Raw genomic sequence first — 22211 nt, forward strand, 5'->3', positions numbered from 1 at the left:
GGGGGTAGAAATGGATCTGGTCTGCACCGGAAGGGCAGGGCCCTGACATTGGGAGACATCCCACTGGCTTCCTTTATCTCACTGGATAGGAAATTCTAAAATTGCCTTCTTTAATATGATGCTAATAATCTTTAGGTTTAACGGTTAAGCACCAAATTACTACAAATGAATTTTATTTTAAATTTAAATAAATCTAATATAATGGAGAAGGATAAAGAGGGATATATTTTGTTCTTCCAGACCTATTTTTACCTTTTATAAAATTATACAGTTACGTAATAAAATGGAATATTAATATATAAAATCTGAACATGGTAAAATAGAGTTAGAAAGTTCCAAATCGGAGTTTGAATCCTGGTGAACACACCCAGAATAGTTCACTCTTTGGATTGGAACTTTATCTTCACCCTGCACCACCAGCTTTTCAGAGCAGCTCTCCTCTAGTTTTGTGCCTTATTTTGCCCTGTATACCTGCAGAACTTAACAGTATTTGTCTGCTTCTGTGTTCTCTATCAGCCCTACCCTCCATCTGTGCCCCTTTGAGGGAAGCACTGTCCCTTACTGATCTTAGTATCCTAGGACCTAACACAATTTCTGGTGTTATCATAGTGGGTATCCTTTAAAATGTTTGTTGAATGAGTGAAGGAGGCATTGGCAACCAGCTGAGAGTGGGATATTTGATCAAATTAGTGCAGCCAATGAGGATAAATAGATTTTACATTTTTAAATACTCTGCCTTCATTTTAGTATACATGCTTTTACTTCTTGCCACTAGCTGTTGTCACTTCAATTAGAAAATGCACGCGAGCTGATTAAAACCACTGTTTTCTTTCTAAAATGATAAACAGATAGTAGCTTACATATTAAGCTCAAAAAGGAAAAACTCATATATTCTCTTAGTAAAAAACCTGAGCACTCACATTGCCATTTGCTGTTTGTTGTTCTTTAGGTGGCATGATATTGCTAACATGTCCCACAATAAGTCCTTTTTTGCATTAGAGCTGTCAAATAAAGAGGAGACCATCCAGTTTCAGACTGTGAGTAAACATTAGGAATCTGTATGTAATGTTTTTCCTGAAATTAACACTTCTGTGTGTATGTGGGTTTGGGGGGGGTAGGATTAAAATTATATAGTATTTCATAGTTTTATAAAACATAAAATTTTATACTACTTTATAACATTTTGTATAGTAGTACTTAGCAAAAATTAGTTGCTCAGTAAATACTGTTGAATGAATGAATGAGTCTTTGGATAAATACTATCTGATTATGATCTCTAAATTAAATTTAAGGGACTATTAAGTATGGGAGAGAGTAAGCACTGGTATCTTAACTTCCACTGATAAGTGAACAGCTCTTTAGAAATACAATTTCACAGTTACTTTTACTCTCTTGACAAAAGCAATAAGTCACTCAGTCATTTTGTTTAAAAATGTCTTTGAGTATCTAGTCGTCAGTAATAAAAACGTTTTATTTAAAAATGTCTTTGAGTATCTAATTGTCAGTAGTAGAAGTGGACATTTTCATAATTTTAAAATTTCTAAGTCATTTTGAAACTATTTAATGTAAGAATCACACCGTTGAGCAGCTTTTTGTTTGTCTTCATAATCTGAGTCCTAATTACAGTATTCATATGAGGGGTGCAATTTTAGAAAATGAGAGAATCCCAATGTGTGGAAAGTGACTTTGAAATAATATGTCACCCAGTTCTGTCTTGTTCTCAGATAAGCTCTGTATCAGGTTGTAGATGTGCTTTTGTTTACTTTGTGCATATTTTGTTTGCTAGGAAGACATGGAAACAGCAAAATACGTGTGGAGACTCTGTGTTGCGCGACACAAGTTTTACAGATTGAATCAGTGCAGCCTGTAAGTATACCCTGCTCACAGAAACTGTGGGAGGTGATAAGCTTAGAAGTTTTCATCTCAAACTATAGTATATCATCTAGAAAGGCAAATTTTAAAAAGGAAAAGATATCATTTTTATAATAATCTCTTTACTTTTGGATGTCAAAATTTTATTTCTCAGTTTTAGCTTTGGACCAACCTCTAATAACTACAGATATGCCTCTAAGATTTCTTTCAGCTAGTAACTAGAATTATTCTAATTCATGAAAGCTAAAATGGAATTTTTTTTTTAATCAACATTTTGAGTAAAAAAAGCTTATTCAGCTTTTCAAGCCTTTTGAAGAATTTATACCCCTTGTTCCTAAATGTACGTTTTCCTTAGCCCACATGGGTTTCCCCCTTCTGCTGGATCATTCCCATCAGGATACAAACATGCTGTAATATTTTACCTCTTAAAAATTTTCCTTTGTTCCACATGCCCTCTAGTCACGGTGCCGTTCCTCTCTTCTCTTCTACAGCTGATTTCTTCAAAAGAGCTGTATAATCTTGCTCTCTCGCCTTCCTTCCACTCCATTTCCCCTAAGCTGCCACGGCACTGATGCCGCTTGTCGGAGTGACAGTGACTTTCACCCAGTGGTCATTTCAGGAAGTTCTTTCACTTGACTCCTGGGCAGCACCGAAGCTCTGCTCATCCCTTCCCCCCTGCTCCCTGCTCTTCCTTGGCTGCCAGGACCCCACGCTCTCCTGCTTTTTCTCTTTCTAAGCCTATTTCTTCTCAGTCAGCTTTGCTGGTTTAATCCTCGGACCTCTTCTCATCTACACTTGTTCTCTAGGGGATTTGGCTTGACCCAGGCTTCAAAGCAGCATTGATATACTAAAGTGCACCCGACTTCATTTCTAGTCCTGTCTTCCCCCTGAGCACTTGACTTGCACACCCTACTGACATCTCTACTTGGGTGCCTAACAGGCTTCTCCAATTTGATATGCCTAAAACCAAACTCTTGACATGCTCCTCTTCCTGCCCCAGAGTCTGCTTCTTCCTACTGTCCCCCATTTCGACAGATGGCGGCACACCATAGTCACTCAGGCCCCAAACCTAGAAGTACTACTTAATTCCTGTTGCCCTTTCATCCCACATCCAATTCGTCAGTACGCTCTGCAAATTCTGCCTTCAAAACATATCTAAATCTGACCATTTGTACAACTCTTTCAGCTGATGACTTAGTGCTGGCTGCCATAGTTCTCGTCTGGAATACTGCTGAAGCCGCCTTTTTTTTTTTTGGCTGCGTTGGGTCTTCGTTGCTGTGCACGGGCTTTCTCTAGTTGCGGAGAGTGGGGGCTACTCTTCGTTGCGGTGCATGGTTTCTTATTGTGGTGACTTGTTGCAGAGCACAGGCTCTAGGCACACAGGCTTCAGTAGTTATGGCACGCGGGCTCACGAGCTTAGTTGTGCCGCAGCATGTGGGATCAACCTGGACCAGGGCTCAAACCCGTGTCCCCTGCATTGGCAGGCGGATTCTTAACCACTGCACCACCAGGGAAGTCCGATAACTTTAATTTTTATGGTCATTTCTTTTAAGGCTCTCAATCCAGACTGTGCTTAGTCACATTTAAAGTGATAATGATTCTGAAGTATTGATAGACTCGTTCCCATGGTCCAGATGGGCATTTAACGAAACCGCAGCAGGCCTGGAACTGGGCAGTGAATTCTGGACATCAGGTTCAGGCTGGGGTGACCAGTGGCTCAGGAGATGGACTCTGCTTGCGTAGAAAGGAGGCCTTTGCTCCTAAGTGTCCCCTTCCCCGCTCCTCAGTCCCGATACATTGTCTAATGGTGTTTGGGGTGGCCTCATGTGAGTCCTCTAATCTTGACCTAGATGACTCTATTTTAGAATTTATAGAATGACGTGATCCATCTTCAGTCTTGCTCTCTCTCTCCACTTTGAAAGTACATTAGGTAACAATCATCTTTTTTATGTCACCCAAGCCTTAAAAATGTTAGATAACAACAATCTCTTTGCTTTTTAATTCATAAAATGGGGATAATGGGGCTTTTACTTAACATTTCTTTAGGGTTGGAATAGGAATTAAATGAGGTAATGTCAATCTCTTAGGTGAAATGACTTCTCTCGCACTCTTCCCCACATGAAGCCCCAGAACTGGTCATGCTATAATCGACCTCCTGAATTTATATGAGAAGAGCCTGGAAGGGAAGAGGACTCTTGAGAGGGGTCTTGGTATGGGAGGCTTTTCTCTCTCCTCTCTGGGGGGAGCGGGGGAAGGGGAGGTTGGTATCCCCCAACCTGCAAAGCCAAGTGGTAGAAGTTTCCACAGACTTTCTCTAGAGGGGGAAGTTGGATTTCTGTCACCAGTGGGCTGCTTGCTGAGCCTTGTCAGAGGGTTGGTCTGTGTTCCCTGCAGTTTACGTGTAAACTGAATATGGGTGAATACGGCAGCTGGTCTCTGTTCTGGAGACTTCTGTGATCAGGAGATGGACTGGGGAGGCCCTCCTGGAAGGGGATGGGGTTGCCCCACTTCTTCGAGGCCTACTGCAGGGTTTGAAGAGACTGCGAGAGGCTTGGCAGAAGAGAGTGACCCCTATCCCGTTAAAGGAAGGTCATTAAGATCAACATTTCCTAGGTATTTCCACCATCCAACATATTTTTTGTTCATCCAAAGCGCACTCCTCTGCACTAGCTAGAAATATATAGGAAAGAAAGCTCACAAAGCGAAAGTCGGACGACTCTTAGCAATTCACAGCCTTTACAGCTCAACTGGAAATGCTTAGCCATGAGCATCGACTTCAGTCCTCACTCGCTATTTCATTCATTTATTCAGCAAACATTTGGCACCTTCCTTGTGTGCCAGGCACCAGTGGTACCACGGTGTGTCGTCTGCCTCCATGGAGCCTACGAATCTGTTGAGGTTGGGAGGGGGTGAGACAGATAGTCAGCTGTTAGGGGCCTGTGCTCAGGAGTCCGACAGACCTGCCTGGTTCAAGTGCCAGTTCTGCTTATTTGCCACATGGCCAGGAGCAATTTACTTAATCTAAGGATCAGTTTCCTCATCTGTAAAATCAGGATAACTGGCCTCCTTTATGGGGTTGGTGTTAGGATCCCATGAGGTAATCAGGTATAGCCTTCAGCACTGTTTTCAGTAAGTAATACCATTTGTTTTACTTGGGCTAGCAGCCGTTTCTTATTTTGTCGTCTCCAGTACACGCATTACAGTAGTTTTCTTTTTTTTTTTTCTAAGTTCTTCAACTGCCTCAGTGTTAGCAGCACCCATCAGCATAGTAACTGCCCCAAAACACAACCAACAGTTACACCATTTTCTCCTGTGTACTAAGTTTAGGACAGCTGATCTCAGAGCAAACTGCCTTTATAAGAATGTTGGCAGGAAGAAAGAGGAGGTTAGAATATTAGAACCGATGGTGTGGCTGCCTGCGTCACGGTTTGGCAGGCGGAAGACGTACTAGTTGGTGTTCAGCAGAAGTGGCCTCTCCGGGGGGCAGTGCCGCCTCCGTCCTGGGTGCCACCAGCAAGGTGCCAAAATAGATCCCGAGTGTGGGAGTTGCCACCTGTGCTGCTAAGCTGTGCACCCTTGGATTTGGGGTTTAACACGCTTAAGTTTATTCTCGTTTCTGCTGGGCAATCCTGGACATGGTGTTGGAGGTTTCTATCAGCAACCTTTCTCCCCATCTGTGAATTTTGAATTTATAGTACTTTAAAAGTTTGGTCAGTTTACTGAGTCTCTGGACTAAATGTAAACTTCAAAGGACCCAGTTGGCCTAAACAATGGAGAATAAAGGGAAAGAAAATTTCAAGGCTACAAAATGCAGTGTCTTCAGATTCTGGACACGAATTTTAAGAATATATTAATGTGCAGTTAAGGAGTGCTTAAGAAAAAAAGGCCCAGACACACCCTCCTGACTTGTTCCACTAAGGAGGCCTCCTCCTTTACTAATATATAATGCTTTACCAATTGATGCAGGTATTTTTGCAGTCTGATGGAATTAACATCCATTTTATTATTGTTAAGTAATAACTACTGGCAGAATGGGGAACATCTTTGGGAAAGAGACGTCTTTTTTTTTTTTTTTTTGAGACATTTATTCTTCATCAACAATCTTAATACCTTCCAGCGGTAATAAAAGGATATTATTAAAGAAAGCATTTAATCAAAAAAAGTCAACTCTTAAAAGCAACTGTAGCTACTTGATAAGCTCCTAATAATCAGTAAAATATTTTTAATCTCAAAAATCTTGTAAAGGTTAGCTAATATTTAGGGTTTGAATATAGGAAATCAGTTGTTAGAGTGCTAAGAATAATGTTAATTTATGAGACATGAGGCTTGAGATTATGGTAAATTTACTGATTAAATGGAGCTAGTGTTTACTTTGTGGATTTTCCAGTAATTAGTCCTTAGAACACTATAACCAAGGGTCACAAAATTTTTTTTTTTTTTTTTTTTGGTGGTACACAGGCCTCTCACTGTTGTGGCCTCTCCTGTTGTGGAGCGCAGGCTCAGCAGCCATGGCTCACGGGCCCAGCCGCTCCGCGGCATGTGGGATCTTCCCGGACCGGGGCACGAACCCACGTCCCCTGCATCGGCAGGCGGACTCTCAACCACTGCACCACCAGGGAAGCCCACAAAATATTTCTGTAATTAGTAATTATGTGTCACATGCTCATGAGCTAGGAACAAATGGTCAAAGTTTTTTCAAAAAGTGCTTTGACAAAATTAGATCATCAACACAGCCAAGAATCCTATGTGTTTAGGTTCCTAGATCTTATTTGCAATGTAACTGACCACACATAAGAACAACAATAAAAAAATGTCTACCTCTGTGTTAAAAAGATTGAATTACCAAAGGACTTTTCTGTTTGTTTGTGAGCTACGTTCATTCAAAGATGGAGCTTGCTGTGAATATCTTAAAATCTCAGATTATCTGATAAATATTAGTCGGCACTCCTGAATATTCTCATTCCTTTTTAAAAAGTACACTTAAAACCAGAGAGAAGTTTCTTGCTAAGAAAAGTGAATGGATTTATCACAGGCCCACCAAACCAATTTTCCTACTGTTTCTCCTTCCCTACCTTAGTTCCTTAGAGGAAATATAGATTCTTAAGTTTCCAAAGTTATAACCTTATCTCTTCATGGAGGTGGTCAGTGCTGAGCCAGGCCTACAGGAGAGATGCATTTGCACTGAATCTTGCTTCCCTTGGGATGAGTTTGCGGCCCTCTGGCATGGCCTGTTTTCCCCTCTGCTTCTGGTCACTCCAGACGTTCCACCCAAATGGACCAGGGAAAGTTACTGCTGCCCATCCCTCTGGTAGTCCAGGTGACTGATGCCCCATGAGGCTCAAACCCTGGAGTGTGGTCAGAGGGATCTGGGCATCAGGAAAGGGCCGAGGCCCCAGGTAAGGACAGAAAATCTCCTTTCTTTTCTCTAATTTATGATTGGATTAGTTTGTCTTTTGCTTTAGAAGATTTATTGTTTTATCTTCTTATTAACTTATTTTGGTAGAATTAGGAAGGTTATGTATATATGAGTGCATATATATATATATATATATATATATATATTCTCAAAAACATGTCTTATTTTACAGGCAAACTCAGACCGTCATAGTGAACCCAATTAGGAGGAGGTCTTCTTCGAGGATGTCTCTGGTAAGAAAGAAGGAAAAATACAGTTGGTCTTTTTCTTTTAGTGATGTCATCTTCCTTAATAAAATATGCTTTTAGCACTGTTAATTTTTAGTTTGAACCACAAAAGTGTGCTGATATTTGACCAAAGAAATGGTGATTTTCCATAGCTTAAGCCTAATATTTATATAATATATAATATTTATTATATTATACATATTTAAATATTAGGTCCAACCTCATATTAAAAATTTTGTGAAAATGACTCTACTACCCAAAGCAATCTACAGATTCAATGCAATCCCTATCAAATTACCACTGGCATTTTTCACAGAACTAGAACAAAAAATTTCACAATTTATATGGAAACACAAAAGACCCCGAATAGCCAAAGCAATCTTGAGAATGAAAAATGGAGCTGGAGGAATCAGGCTCCCTGACTTCAGACTATACTACAAAGCTACAGTAATCAAGACAGTATGGTACTGGCACAAAAACAGAAATATAGATCAATGGAACAGGATAGAAAGCCCAGAGATAAACCCACACACATATGGTCACCTTGTCTTTGATAAAGGAGGCAAGAATATACAGTGGAGAAAAGACAGCCTCTTCAGTAAGTGGTGCTGGGAAAACTGGACAGGTACATGTAAAAGTATGAGATTAGAACACTCCCTAACACCATACACAAAAATAAGCTCAAAATGGATTAAAGATCTAAATGTAAGGCCAGAAACTATCAAACTCTTAGAGGAAAACATAGGCAGAACACTTTATGACATAAATCACAGCAAGATCCTTTTTGACCCACCTCCTAGAGAAATGGAAATAAAAACAAAAATAAACAAATGTGACTTAATGAAACTTCAAAGCTTTTGCACAGCAAAGGAAACCATAAACAAGACCAAAAGACAACCCTCAGAATGGGGGAAAATATTTGCAAATGAAGCAACTGACAAAGGATTAATCTCCAAAATTTACAAGCAGCTTATGCAGCTCAATAACAAAAAAACAAACAACCCAATCCAAAAATGGGCAGAAGACCTAAACAGAAATTTCCTCAAAGAAGATATACAGATTGGCAACAAACACATGAAAGAATGCTCAACATCATTAATCATTAGAGAAATGCAAATCAAAACTACAATGAGATATCATCTCACACCAGTCAGAATGGCCATCATCAAAGAATCTAGAAACAATAAATGCTGGAGAGGGTGTGGAGAAAAGGGAACACTCTTGCACTGCTGGTGGGCATGTAAATTGCTACAGCCACTATGGAGAACAGTATGGAGGTTCCTTAAAAAACTACAAATAGAACTATCATACTACCCAGCAATCCCACTGCTGGGCATATACCCTGAGAAAACCATAATTCAAAGAGTCATGTACCACAATGTTCATTGCACCTCTATTTACAATAGCCAGGAGATGGAAGCAACCCAGGTGTCCATCATTGGATGAATGGATAAAGATGTGGCACATATATACAATGGAATATTACTCAGCCATAAAAAGAAACGAAATTGAGTTATTTGTAGTGAGGTGGATGGACCTAGAGTCTGTCATACAGAGTGAAGTAAGTCAGAAAGAAAAACAGATACCGTATGCTAACACATATATATGGAATCTAAGGAAAAACAAAAAAGGTTATGAAGAACCTAGGGGTAAGACAGGAATAAAGACACAGACCTACCAGAGAATGGACTTGAGGATATGGGGAGGGGGAAGTGTAAGCTGTGACAAAGTGAGAGAGTGGCATGGACATATATACACTACCAAATGTAAAATAGATAGCTAGTGGGAAGCAGCCGCATGGCACAGGGAGATCAGCTCTGTGCTTTGTGATCACCTAGAGGGGTGGGATAGGGAGGGTGGGAGGGAGAGAGACACAAGAGGGAAGATATATGGGAACATATGTATATATATAACTGATTCACTTTGTTATAAAGCAGAAACTAACACACCACTGTAAAGCAATTATACTCCAATAAAGATGTTAAAAAATTTTTTTGACTCTTAGCCAAGAGTAATCAGTAGATATTTAAAATACTAGATGATTTTGCCTAATAAGATTAAATATACTACATATAAGCTTCTTATGTTCAATTGTTTATATAAGAATTCAGGAAATTTTTGTCTGTTCCTTCTTGCTCTTAACTTTTTGGATACAGCTTGTTTTCTTGTGCTGTCTGATGTCTGATATCAGCGCATAGGGCTTAGCATTGCCATTCTGGCACTGAAAATGAAACACTGAAATGATACACTGAAAATGAAACACTGAAATGAAACACTGAAAATGATAGATATGGTAAGAGCTATAGGGTCTTCATATTTATTTTTCATATATAATACGTTTGGCTGCTTTAGAAGTTTTTAATGGAGAGAAAGAAACCAGCAGAAAATTACTGTACACATATTATATAGGTAATGTGTTTTAATGCTGTTTCCAATTTTCCATTTCTCAGCCTAAACCCCAGCCCTATGTGATGCCTCCCCCACCCCAGCTGCATTATAATGGACATTATACAGAACCATACACTTCTTCCCAAGGTAAAGTATACTCTTTCTGAAATGCCTTACAAAATTATTATGAGTAAATTAATGAGGACTTGGAGATCTTGAAGCCAGGATAGTTTTTGGCTGAAGTTACATCCAAAGTTGTTGTCATGATTATAGCCAACCTGGATTCATAGAAGAAGCTGCCATTATAAAGTCAGTTTTTTGGAAATGGGTGGAAAATATTCAATATCAAATTTTGATGCTCAAGTTTGGCCCACGGGCACTCCTTCAAGGTGGTTCCCGTGTCCTGTTAACACACCCCAGTAGCCTTTGAGTGCTTCCTTGCTTTCCAGCTCTGGGATGTCCCAAGCTCATTTTGTTTTTTCCTGCCTGAGACCTTCCCACTGTAAAGTATTAAACATTTTATTTTTATCTATTTGCGTTCCTCTTTCACATGATGGGTATAGGGAGCTGTATTTAAACAGCGCCTCCGAAGCTAAGTCTCCAGCATTCATTTTACAGACTCTGCCCACAGGGCTCTGCTATAAAGGCTGAGGGGATTTACGCAGAGAAGTAATTCCGTATCTCAAGAAGCTTAGATTCTAATGGTGGAGGATAAGACAAGTACACAAATAACTTAAATACAAAGAGAACATGATTGTTGTGATGAGAGAGAGCGAGCAATTGCTCATCATGCTGGAGAGACTGAGAAAGGCTTTTTGGACCTCAAAAGATGGGTAGATTTCCATATGTAGAGAGAGGCAGGTTCCTGTTGGGATTGCTGCTCCTGGTTTTGTGAAGGGGGTGTGGATAGTGAATGCATTGGCACAAACAAGGAAGAGGGTGGCTGGACTCAGTCCCACAGGGAACTGGTAGAACATGGTGTGTGAAGGGACTGGAAGGTGGGTGGTGACGCATTGCTGGTGCCGGGCCTTGTGTGTAAGATGAGACTTTCCGTGCAGTGCGACGGGTGGGTGGGAGGGGATGGATTGGGCTCTGGGTTCCCAGAGTGTCCCCCTCAGGATGTTTTCACCTTCTTCACGGTCTTCTCCTCCTTGCACACTGCCCTCCTTTGGTTTTGTGACCCCAGCTCCCACCCACTTCCAGGAAAAGGCTCTTCTCTCTGCACTGTTAGTGTTTCCTTGCTGTTCATCCCTTTTCCTCCATCTGTAAGCATCCTACTATTTTTCCTCTCTTCTCTCTTCAAACTGCAGTTTGAATTATTTTTTTCTTTCATTTTTCACCCCACTTCTGAGAGTAACACGTGTGTGCTCCTTCTGCCTCCTGGTTACCCCTTTACTTCTCCTACCTTTGCTACTCTGTTCAAGCTGCCCTCTCACAGGTCCCCAGAGCCCCGCACATTCTCCTTCCCATCCGATTCCAGCAGTCTAGGCTATTGACAGACCTCTCTTCCCTGCACTGGGTTCTCCCTCCTCCTGTACCATCGGTGTTCACTGCTCCCAAAGTCTGCCCAGTGCCTCTTCTCCCCCCGCGGGCTTCTGCAGCAGCCTCGTTTCATCCATGGTTCGGGTTTCAGCGAGGATGACTGCGTTTCCCACCCCGTCATCACTGCTATGCTCCAGCCCCACATTTCATCTGTCTGACAACTGTTGGGGCAGTGAAAGGAGCTACTGCATGTGAGCCCTCAGCGGGCTACCCGGCTGAGTGGGAAGCACTCAGTGAATATTATCCACCATTACAGCTTGCTGAAGACTGACATCCTGCATTTGAGCCCATCACTCTAGTCCACAAGCCCCTTTGCCCAAGTTCCTTACTTCTTTACGACGAAGTCACCCTCCTGGTTACTTGGATTCCAAACTGCATGTAATTTTTCTTTTCTCTTTTTGCCTTCAATACCCTGACAGTTGCAAACCCTATTGCCTCTGATGAACTCCATGTAACACCTCTTCCATGTCCCCTTCGCCCTGTCCCTCTGCTGCTAATCCAGTTCTTTTTTTTTTTTTTTTTTTTTAAACATCTCATTAGTTCTTGCATCATAGCTGCTGATAGCTTCAGTCTTCAATCCCCACTTGCCCTGGTTCACCTGACACTCAGCAGCCAGGCTCATCTTATCCCATCTCCCTGACGATCGTTCCTTTGTCTAGTATTCAACGTTCTCTGTGATGTTTCTTCATGCTACTCTTCCTGTCTTATTCCCCACTGTTCTCTACCCTCTCCGGCTACCTGGTACTCCAGCCAGACCGAGCACTCCCTCTGTGCCTTGTCTCCCAGCTTTGCCCGCACTGCTCTGTCACCCACAAGGGTCCTTATCCCATGCACCCTCCTGCCCACATGCTTCCGCCCAGTCAGGATGGGCTAGGCTGCCGTGTGGGAACCAATTCTAAACTCTTAGTGGCTTACGCAGGAAAGCTTACTTCTTTCTCAGGTTACCCGTGTCCATTGTGCACTGGCAGGAGGGCTCTGCTCCACGTCAGCCTGCCCCAGGGACTCGGGCTGGGGTCCCTTTCCATCTGGAATGTTGGGCACGGTGGCAAGGAGAAGGGAGCCTGGAGATTGCTGGGTGGGATCCGAGTGATCCGCGCGCACTCAGAGGTAGAGAGCCCGGCTACTGATGAAACCCCACCCACATACCCCTTGAGGGCTATATCCCCTGGGGGGCTGTTCTTGGTCTTCTCCCTGTCCCGTCAGCCTGGCCCAAGCTGGAAGCGATCCTCCTCTCCTCCGGACTCCTGTAACGCTTATCTCCTTTCATTGTCACGCTTCTTCCTTGGATCCTGGTGATTTGGGTACACACCTTTCCCTTTACATTTATCTGGATTCCAGTCATTTTCCCCCCGTTAGTTCTTAGCATAGTCTTTCACACATACAGACTCGTAAATGAATGGTTCATGGAGTACCCAGAGGAGCCTGGAGATGGGGAGGCCAGGCCGGCGGGTATTGTGCGAGTCTGGACGGGCTTGAACGAGGCTGAGCTGTGACAGCAGTGAGTAGAGGGGACTCCGTAGACGCACATTGCAGAGTGTTCCAGATACGGGAAATGGACAGGAACAAGGAAGCATTGCGTGTCCATAGGAAGAAACAGTGGTGCGTTTGAGGCCCATCCCTTTGTGGCTGTATGTGCCACACACGAGGCTGTGGCATGTTCACTTTGATAATCATTTGGCACTTAAACCGCCAAGAGGCTTTTGAATCGAAAAAAGAATGCTTTTCGATGGCAACTGTTCTCTGATGGTTAGAAATCACCCTCGTTAGTTTTCCAGGTGAACTACAGGTTGGACTGAAGAAGCATGCCTCCTACCAGCCCCGACCAGGTGCACACACAGCCAAGCTAGATTCTGCTAGCTGGGACCCCAGTCTTACTGCAGCGTGGGGGCTGGAGCAGGGGGCAGGTGTGGCTGTCTTGGCAAGGCTCTTCTTGGCTTCTGGCCCCTAGGGAGGTATACAGCTACTGGTGACACTGTTGGACCTGAAGAGGCTCAGATCCTGCCCAACTGTTGCCCTTTTGTGTCTTCACTGTGGAAGAATCTATACAGCCCGCCTAGAGTTTCATTTAAGGAACTGTTTACAGACAGTTGGTGCTTGAACTAGCTCAGCATCATCAAGGCCACATCTCCAGTGAGGGGAGAAAGCAGAGTCAGAGACCCAAAGCCCTGAACAGTATCTCTGCCTGCAGTCCCCCAGACTTCCAGAAAGCCTGCTTTGTGTCTCTAGTAAAACACGTTTTTGACTTTCAGAAAAAGACAGTGTTCTGTGGCACAGTTGTACTCTCAATATTGGGCTTAGATTTGGCTGCTCTTTATTGGGTGTCAAATCCTGGATACCACCCTTAGAGTAGGCAGGGCCATCCCCATTCTCTAGATGAGGAGGCGAGGCTCCCAGAAACCCCCTGTCCAGGGTCACTCAGAGCTGTGGCTAGAGCCAGGTCACTTCAGGGTGGAGTTTCATGAGGTACGCTGAGAATGTCATCAACGTTCGGGGCCTGTCTCAGTATTTGTCTAGAGTAATTGATCCACTTTTGTACATTCAGAAAATCTCATTTTAAAATATACATTTTTTTTTTTTTTGCGGTACGCGGGCCTCTCACTGTTGTGGCCTCTCCTGTTGCGGAGCACAGCCTCTGGACGCGCAGGCTCAGCGGCCATGGCTCACGGGCCCAGCCGCTCCGTGGCATGTGGGATCTTCCCGGACCGGGGCACGAACCTGTGTCCCCTGCATCGGCAGGCAGACTCTCAACCGCTGCGCCACCAGGGAAGCCCTAAAATATACATTTTAAATGTTTTGTTTTTCCCCCCAGATAACCTGTTTGTGACCAACCAGAATGGATACTACTGTCACTCTCAGACAAGTTTGGATCGAGCCCAGATTGACCTGAGTGGTCGCCTCCGCAACGGCAGTGTCTACAGTGCACACAGCACCAGCTCCTTAAATAACCCCCAGCCCTACTTGCAGCCCTCACCCATGTCCTCGAACCCAAGCATCACCGGGAGTGACATCATGAGGCCTGACTACGTCCCATCGCACCGGCACAGCGCCCTGATCCCCCCGTCCTACCGCCCGACCCCCGACTATGAGACGGTGATGAAGCAGCTCCACAGAGGCCTGGCGCCCGCCGAGAGGCAGAGCCACTCGCTGAGAAACCTCAACATCGGCAGCTCATACGCGTACAGCAGGCCCGATGCGCTGGTCTACAGCCAGCCCGAGATCCGGGAGCACGCGCACTTCAGCTCCCCCCCGTCGGCCCACTACCCGTTCAACCTGAATTACAGTTTCCACAGCCAGGCCCCTTACCCATACCCCGCAGAGAGGCGGCCGGTGGTGGGTGCCGTCAGCGTGCCCGAGCTGACCAACGTGCAGCTCCAGGCCCGGGACTACCCAGCCCCCAACATCATGAGGACGCAGGTGTACCGCCCGCCGCCCCCCTACCCGTACCCCAGGCCCGCCAACAGCACCCCTGACCTGTCCCGCCACCTCTACATCAGCAGCAGCAACCCCGATCTCATCACCCGGCGGGTCCATCACTCTGTCCAGACGTTCCAGGAGGACAGCTTGCCGGTGGCGCATTCCCTGCAGGAGGTCAGCGAGCCCCTGACCTCAGCCCGGCACGCCCATCTCCAGAAGAGGAACAGCATTGAGATCGCCGGGCTGACCCACGGCTTTGAGGGCCTGCGGCTCAAGGAGAGGACCATGTCGGCGTCAGCGGCGGACGTGGCTCCGCGGGCCGTCTCCACGGGCTCCCAGCCAAACGTCGTCACTGAAAGGACAAAGCGAGAAGAGGACGATGAGCAGCAGAGCAGATACGGTCACAAAAAGTCCCTTTCAGACGCCACCATGCTGATACACAGCAGCGAGGAGGAGGAGGAGGACTTGGAGGAGGGGCGCGGGGCGCAGGTGCGGGCGCCCCGGGGCAGCTACTCCCAGCAAGCCCCGCGGAGCGGCCCCCACACGCCCGGCCCCCCGGCCGCCGGCCCCACGCACAGCCTTGAGCCCAAGGCCCACGTCACTGAGGCCGAGAGAAAGGGGAGGGCCGGCAGCCCAGTTCCCACGCCCGGGGAAGGCCCGCGGCCCAGGAGGGACGGGCTGCTGACGCCCTCCATGTCCGAGTCCGACCTCACCACGTCCGGGAGGTACCGCGCCAGGAGGGACTCTTTGAAGAAGAGGCCGGTGTCAGATCTCCTCTCCGGAAAGAAGAATGTCGTGGAAGGGCTTCCGCCGTTAGGGGTGAGCCGTTCAGTGTGCGGGGTGGGGGGCGGGGGTTGGCGGGGTCACCCAACCCAGCACGATGCCCTGTACACCTGACTTTTCTCAATGCCTTCTGCCCTCTATCCATCTTTTCTTTCACTCATTACTTCTGATGTTTTTCAGCCTTTTTCCTTTTAAGTTGTTTCAACTCCCCCCCCCCCCCGCCAGCCAACACATATTTTGCCCAGTTTTTGTCTTATTTGTAATACTTTGAGTTTGAGTATCTCTGGAAATAATGGGGAGGGATTAGAATTTTCGTGGTTTTGCTGGAGGTAATAACTTAGCTGAAGTGAAAGGTAAATGTAGGAGGCTCTGTGGAATGGAAGAGAAAGAATGAATGGCAAGTTTTAGTAATGCAGTGTGATGGAAAAGGGAGTAAAGGTTTCACTACTTTAGCCAGGATTGCTTTGTCAGCCACCCGTAAAAATACCCCGCTGTGGTGCAGGGTCTAGGGCTGCTCTTGTTCAGTTTGCTTGTTTGGGGTCTGAGGGAAGCATTCCCCGAAGTGTCCCTAATGTATTCCTTATGTCGCAGTCTGTGTGGGTACAGCTTGAACTGCTGGGCTGTGACCTCTGAGGGCTGGAGGGTGATTCTGGAGCTGGAAGGTGGCACTTTGTCAAGACAAAAAACCCAAGAGCTCCAGGTCTCTTTATTTATTCTTTATATCTTTATTGGAGTATAATTGCTTAACAATATTGTGTTAGTTTCTGCTGTACAACAAAGTGAATCAGCTGTAAGTATACATATTCCCCATATCCCCTCCCTCTTGAACCTCCCTCCCACCCTCCCTATCCCACCCCTCTAGGTGGTCACAAAGCACGGAGCTGATCTCTCTGTGCTATGCGGCTGCTTCCCACTAGAAATCCCTGTTACATTTGGTAGTGTATATATGTCCATGCCACTCTCTCACTTCGTCCCAGCTTCCCCTTCCCCCTCCCCCACCCCATGTCCTCAAGTGTGTTCTCTACGTCTGCATCTTTATTCCTGCCCTGCCACTAGGTTCATCAGTACCATTTTTTTAGTTTCCATATATGTGTGTTAGCATATGGCATTTGTTTTTCTCTTTCTGACTTACTTCACTCTGTATGACAGACTCTAGGTCCATCCATCTCATTACAAATAATTCAGTTTTGTTCCTTTTTATGGCTGAGTAATATTCCATTGTATATATGTGCCACATCTTCTTTATCCATTCATCTGTCGATGGACATTTAGGTTGCTTCCATGTCCTGGCAGTTGTAAATAGTGCTGCAGTAAACATTGTGGTACATGACTCTTTTTGAATTATGGTTTTCTCAGGGTATGTGCCCAGTAGTGGGACTGCTGGGTCCTATGGTAGTTCTATTTGTAGTTTTTTAAGGAACCTCCATACTGTTCTCCATAGTGGCTGCACCAATTTACATTCCTACCTCCAGGTCTCTTTAAAAGAGAGACTGAGTGAACTGAGAACCCAAGGAAGGTCCCTTGTAGAAAATGCAGCTCCTTAATATTCAGGATGATAAATAACTGTGGTTTAAGCACTTTTTATCTACTTGAGGCAAAATATAAAAGAGCATAACATCATCTCTAGCTGCCATTCCCAGAGCATTTACCATGTGCTGAGCAGGCCATCTGCTTTACCATGTCCAGTTTACAACAGGCCTATTGTTTCTACAGATGAGAAAATAGACTCTGAGATATTAAGTAACTTTCCCAAGGTCACACAGCTAATGAGTGACCGAACTGAAAATTTAAACCCATATTTATCTCTGCAACTGGTTCTCCTATCTTCTACATTGTTCTGCATCGAAGTAGTATATTTTATTAAGTAATAATTGCTTGTCTAAGCTTTGCTGTTCTCTGTCTTTCCACTGAAACCTTTTAACTCTGAGTTCCTCAGCTTTGCCCAGGCATCTGTGGCATTGTCATGTCAGCGTGTCCACTCTGAGTCATCTGGCTTCCTTGCTCAGGCTCCTCCTTGCCCAGGGCTCCATTCCCTGTGCCCTGCGCTCCTGCCAAGTGAAAGTGATTAATTAGCCTATGCATTCTGTCTCCCAGTTGCTCCCAGTGTCCTGGCAGCTAGGGACTCCTCCCCCCATTTTTGCTGGTGGGCATATTCAGACCTGAGGGCGCGTCACAAATGTGGTTCTGCCCTAGTGTATTATTAGATCTTCTAAGATGCTACAAACATCTTCATAAGCAGGAGGAAAGTTCACACAATATTATAGTGGTTATGAAATAGATCAGTATACACAGGCTCAAACTACTTACAGTAGTGCCGTGAATTTAAACGTGTTTTCTTTCAATGGGTTGGAATTGTAAATTTATTTTAAATTTTTCTTGGGAGTACATTCTTACTCATCTGTCTGACAGTAAAGGCCAGTGTCTCAGGTCGGCTGAAGCGGAGGGCATGGGCTCACAATCAGTGATTCAGGGCAGGACAGGGTGTGGACGTGTCTCCCGAAGTAACTGCCTGAGTCCTGAGCCAGCTGGACGGGGCCCTCTCATAGTTGACACTCTTCACTGATTACATCATGAACATAGTTTTTATGTGTGACCTGAGTCTTTCCCCGAATGATACTTGTTTTGAGTAGAGTCCAGTGTTCAAGGCTATTGTCCCTGTAGTTTTGAACGGCCCAGCGAATTCTGCTAAATCTGAGGACTTTTATCGGTTTGGTTCTCTAAAAATACAAAATTTCCCCCTCATTGACTTCTAGACCTATAGTATTAGTGAGATTATGTGATTGGATTATCCTTTTTTACCCCTTCTTTTCGCATAAGGGATCTCCCTACTTAAGGAATGTGAATGGCAGCTGTGGCCCAGGAGAAGGTACAGGACCTAAGAGTGGAAAACTTGGGTCTGAGTCTAGAACCTGCCATTCATTAGTTCTCTGCCCAGTGGGCCGGGCCCTTCACACACCAGGGCCTCAGCTTCTCCATCCGTAACACAGGACGGTCACCCCTCCTCTGTCTGCTGTGGCGTTGTGTTAGGTCCCACATAGGGTTAGGCATGAAAAGTGCTTTCTAAATTCTATGATGCAGCATAACTGATTTTAATGCACGGTTTTCATTGTGTTGACCCTATGTGCCATGTATAAAGAGGCAGCTGTGTGACACTGGGCAAACAACTTAATCTCTCTGACTCCCATTTTCTCATTTGTAACCGAGATGACCCCAGAGAGTTGGGGGAAAATGCTCAGTCAAGTTTAACTTATTACTGTGAGGTGGCATCATACATTTAACTTTTGGCTTCCCAAGAGCTGAAGAGTCCAACCCCCTGCTAATCCTCTGACCCCCTTCATAGTAACTCAGGGTGGCCATTATTTTAATTGTTACAGCAAGCGAATATACTAATATGAATTATGGTTCTAGAGGTTTAGTATTAAAAACAGTGAAATAAATTGCAGAGAAGCAGGAACATTTTAGAATTCTCCACCCATCTCCACCTATGGCGACTTGATTGCTATCTGGAAAAGGTAGACTGGTTTGAGTGCTTGTGCATCTGCATAAGGAGTTTTTGTTTCACCCTTAGTCTTATGTACATTTGAAACCATGCTCTTGTACTCTGAGGGCTAAGTAAGGGGTATTTGAAGTGAGTTTTGACTATAAGACCCTTTCTTCAAATACTGGCTTTGGGGCTTCCCTGGTGGTGCAGTGGTTAGGAATCTGCCTGCCAATGCAGGGGACACGGGTTCAAGCCCTGGTCCGGGAAAATCCCACATGCTGTGGAGCAACTAAGCCCATGCGCCACAACTACTGCACTCTAGAGCCTGCAAGCCACAGCTGCTGAAGCCTGCGCACCTAGAGCCCGTGCTCCGCGACAAGGGAAGCCACCACAATGAGAGGCCAGCGCACCGCAACGAAGAGTAGCCCCCGCTCACTGCAACTAGAAAAAGCCCATGCGCAGAAATGAAGACCCAGCACAGCCAAAAATAAATAAAATAAAATAAAATAAATTTTTAAAAAAATTAAAAAAAAATACTGGCTTTAGAACTGACCTTACCAATCATCCAGCACACGTGTGCTGGGGCCTTTTGAGTCATTTTCAGGCCAAGCAGTGCTGGAGCCACCTCTGCTGGCTGGTGGGAGCTGAGTGTTAAATTTTCAGGCTCTTGTGAGGCCTCTGATGTTCCACTGGCAGATTGAAATTAGCTGTGATGGGAGTATTTGTACCGTGGAACCTGGCAAACTTCACACATCAGAACTGTTCCCACTCTCCTGCCACAAAGTCCATTGTTAAACATTTACCTGCTTTCTGCACGCCACTGTTTTCTGCACACATGAGAATCATGACATTTTAGCCTAAGCAGGAACCTTTTAGTCTGTGTAGCCTCCCTCTCTCCAAGGCTGACAGAGCTGCAGTAAAGTTGATTTTATTTATGAGACAGAAGAGAACTGCTGATTTCATTTATGAGATAGAACTGAGAAAACCATTTCTGTCAAATTAGGGCTACAGTCATGATAATTACGATGGCTTCCAAGGAGGTGTAGACTATTGAAGAAGACTTGGCATTCCTGGGCTCGTTTGCCTCGGAGAGCAAAATCATTGGCTTTAATAATAACTTTAGGAAACACCAGTTTTCAGGAGACAGAATTCCGTCTGTGCCCTCTCTTGTACCCTCTCTTGGTATAATGATGTTCTCCTCATTTAAAAATGTGGTGGTTCTAACTGCATTTACCAGAGGTGTGGTGAGCTAACCCAGGTCACACAAGTCTGCAACAGAATGTAGAATACAACAGAGCCACCAGAGAAGACATTGAAAAAGAACAAATTGGTATTTTTTTAAAATGTATAAAAGCTTATTGCAATGAGGTGACTGCATTTAAAACCCTCTTTGTGGATTGCAGCTGATTTGTGTGTGTGTCACGGTTTGATAGGAGGAGGAGTCCTGTGAAGGAATGCTGTCTGCTTGGAGCCTCACCTTTCATTACAACAGAGCCCTGAAACCAGTTGCATTTCAAAACCTTATATCTGGAAGACTTATCAGGGCTTTGGCCTTAAAAGGAATGTCTTCCTCCTAATCTTTGTGAAACAAACGTGTGTGTGTGTGTGTGTGTGTGTGTGTGTGTGTGTGTGTGTGTGTGTGTGTGTGTGTGTGTGTGGAATGTAAGCTCTCCTGTGGTTGTTGGTTTAGGAGAACCCACCCTCTGTTAACTGTCTTCAGTCCATTGAAATCTCTTTTCAAAGGGATTGTATTTGTGTATATTTGATATATACATATAAATATTTTTGTAGGGAATGAAAAAGAGCCGAGTAGATGCAAAAAAAATTGGTCCTCTCAAACTGGCTGCCCTAAATGGACTCTCCCTGTCTCGACTGCCTCTGCCTGATGAAGGAAAGGAGGTGCCTGCCAGAGCCACGAATGATGAGAGGGTACGTACCAGACCACGGGTCTGCACGCCTGCCCTGGAACAGCTGATACAGTGTTGCAGAACTGCCTTCTTGAGATTTTACTGAATTTTCTAACACATTTGATAATTATAAATGAGTGTTAGGAATTTTGTCATCTGGCCTTCAAAACTGGGGCAAATTTATAGCTAATGTCTTAATAGATAATTTCAGGCTAAATGTTGATTTTTGTCTGTTCGTTTCTGAATACTGTTCTTTACCTTCTTCTGGCCATGAAGTTAGAGGAAATGTGCAAATGCGTACACATAGGAAGGAAAGCAGATATCGACTGCTTTCATTACATCGAAAACTTAACAGTGAACGGTTACTGAATTTTTCAAAACTTTGTGACTGAGATGTATTTGCTATGAGGTTCTATTATATCAAAATTAGACAGGCATGAATTATGCTAAGCAAAAATTAATTTGCTTACAACTGGATCCTGGAGATAGTTTCCAATAATGTTTTGTGTTTTTTATATATATTATAAAATTGCAGCATTTGTTCATAGAGGTTGGAATTGATTATCCTACTTCAGGATTTACTGTTCTCCAGGAGAATATTCCATTCTTAGGGAGTCACATAATTGACTGTAGATTTAGAGAAGATGAATTCAACGAATTGTTTTAGGCCAAGTTGACACAGAACTTTGCATCATGTTTCTCACCAATAAGATTATTTCATTTGTTCTTTTGTTGTTATGACTTGTTAAATTTAACTTTGGTTTCATCTAGAATTTTCAATATTGGGTAATACTGGACTTGAAAAAGAAAATGAGATTTCAAGTGTACGGTCAAAATGCAGCTGTGGCATGGGACTGTATTCATATTATTCCTCACTTTCTATTTTTCAGTGTAAAATTCTGGAACAGCGGTTAGAACAAGGAATGGTATTCACAGAATATGAAAGAATTCTTAAAAAGCGGCTTGTTGATGGGGAGTGCTCAACAGCACGACTCCCTGAAAATGCAGAAAGAAATCGGTTCCAAGATGTTCTTCCCTATGACGACGCCAGAGTGGAACTGGTCCCAACCAAAGAAAACAATACCGGTTACATCAACGCGTCACATATTAAGGTGAGGGGAATGCTTAGAGTGATACACAAGATGTGAAGTTTCCAGTTAAATTAGGAGAATGGTAAGAAT

The 22211-nt window shown here is 44.3% G+C and overlaps 1 protein-coding gene across 4 annotated transcripts in view; it reads left to right on the top strand.

Annotated features, from left to right (window-relative positions):
- The window catches only part of PTPN21 (protein tyrosine phosphatase non-receptor type 21), a 73048-nt gene that overhangs the window by 38747 nt on the left and 12090 nt on the right, over positions 1-22211 (top strand). For all 4 annotated transcript variants that reach the window (XR_009518307.1, XR_009518308.1, XR_009518306.1 and 1 more), the window contains exons 9-15: positions 950-1037; positions 1787-1866; positions 7461-7521; positions 9966-10050; positions 14255-15678; positions 20915-21052; positions 21921-22142. Coding sequence is in view for 1 of the 4 variants with exons in the window: in XM_060004084.1 (XP_059860067.1) it covers positions 950-1037; positions 1787-1866; positions 7461-7521; positions 9966-10050; positions 14255-15678; positions 20915-21052; positions 21921-22142 (2098 nt within the window). In the remaining 3 variants the exon portion in view is untranslated. The remainder of the gene's footprint in view (positions 1-949; positions 1038-1786; positions 1867-7460; positions 7522-9965; positions 10051-14254; positions 15679-20914; positions 21053-21920; positions 22143-22211) is intronic.

Source organism: Delphinus delphis, chromosome 2 (assembly GCF_949987515.2).
Source record: "Delphinus delphis chromosome 2, mDelDel1.2, whole genome shotgun sequence".
Taxonomy (NCBI): domain Eukaryota; kingdom Metazoa; phylum Chordata; class Mammalia; order Artiodactyla; family Delphinidae; genus Delphinus; species Delphinus delphis.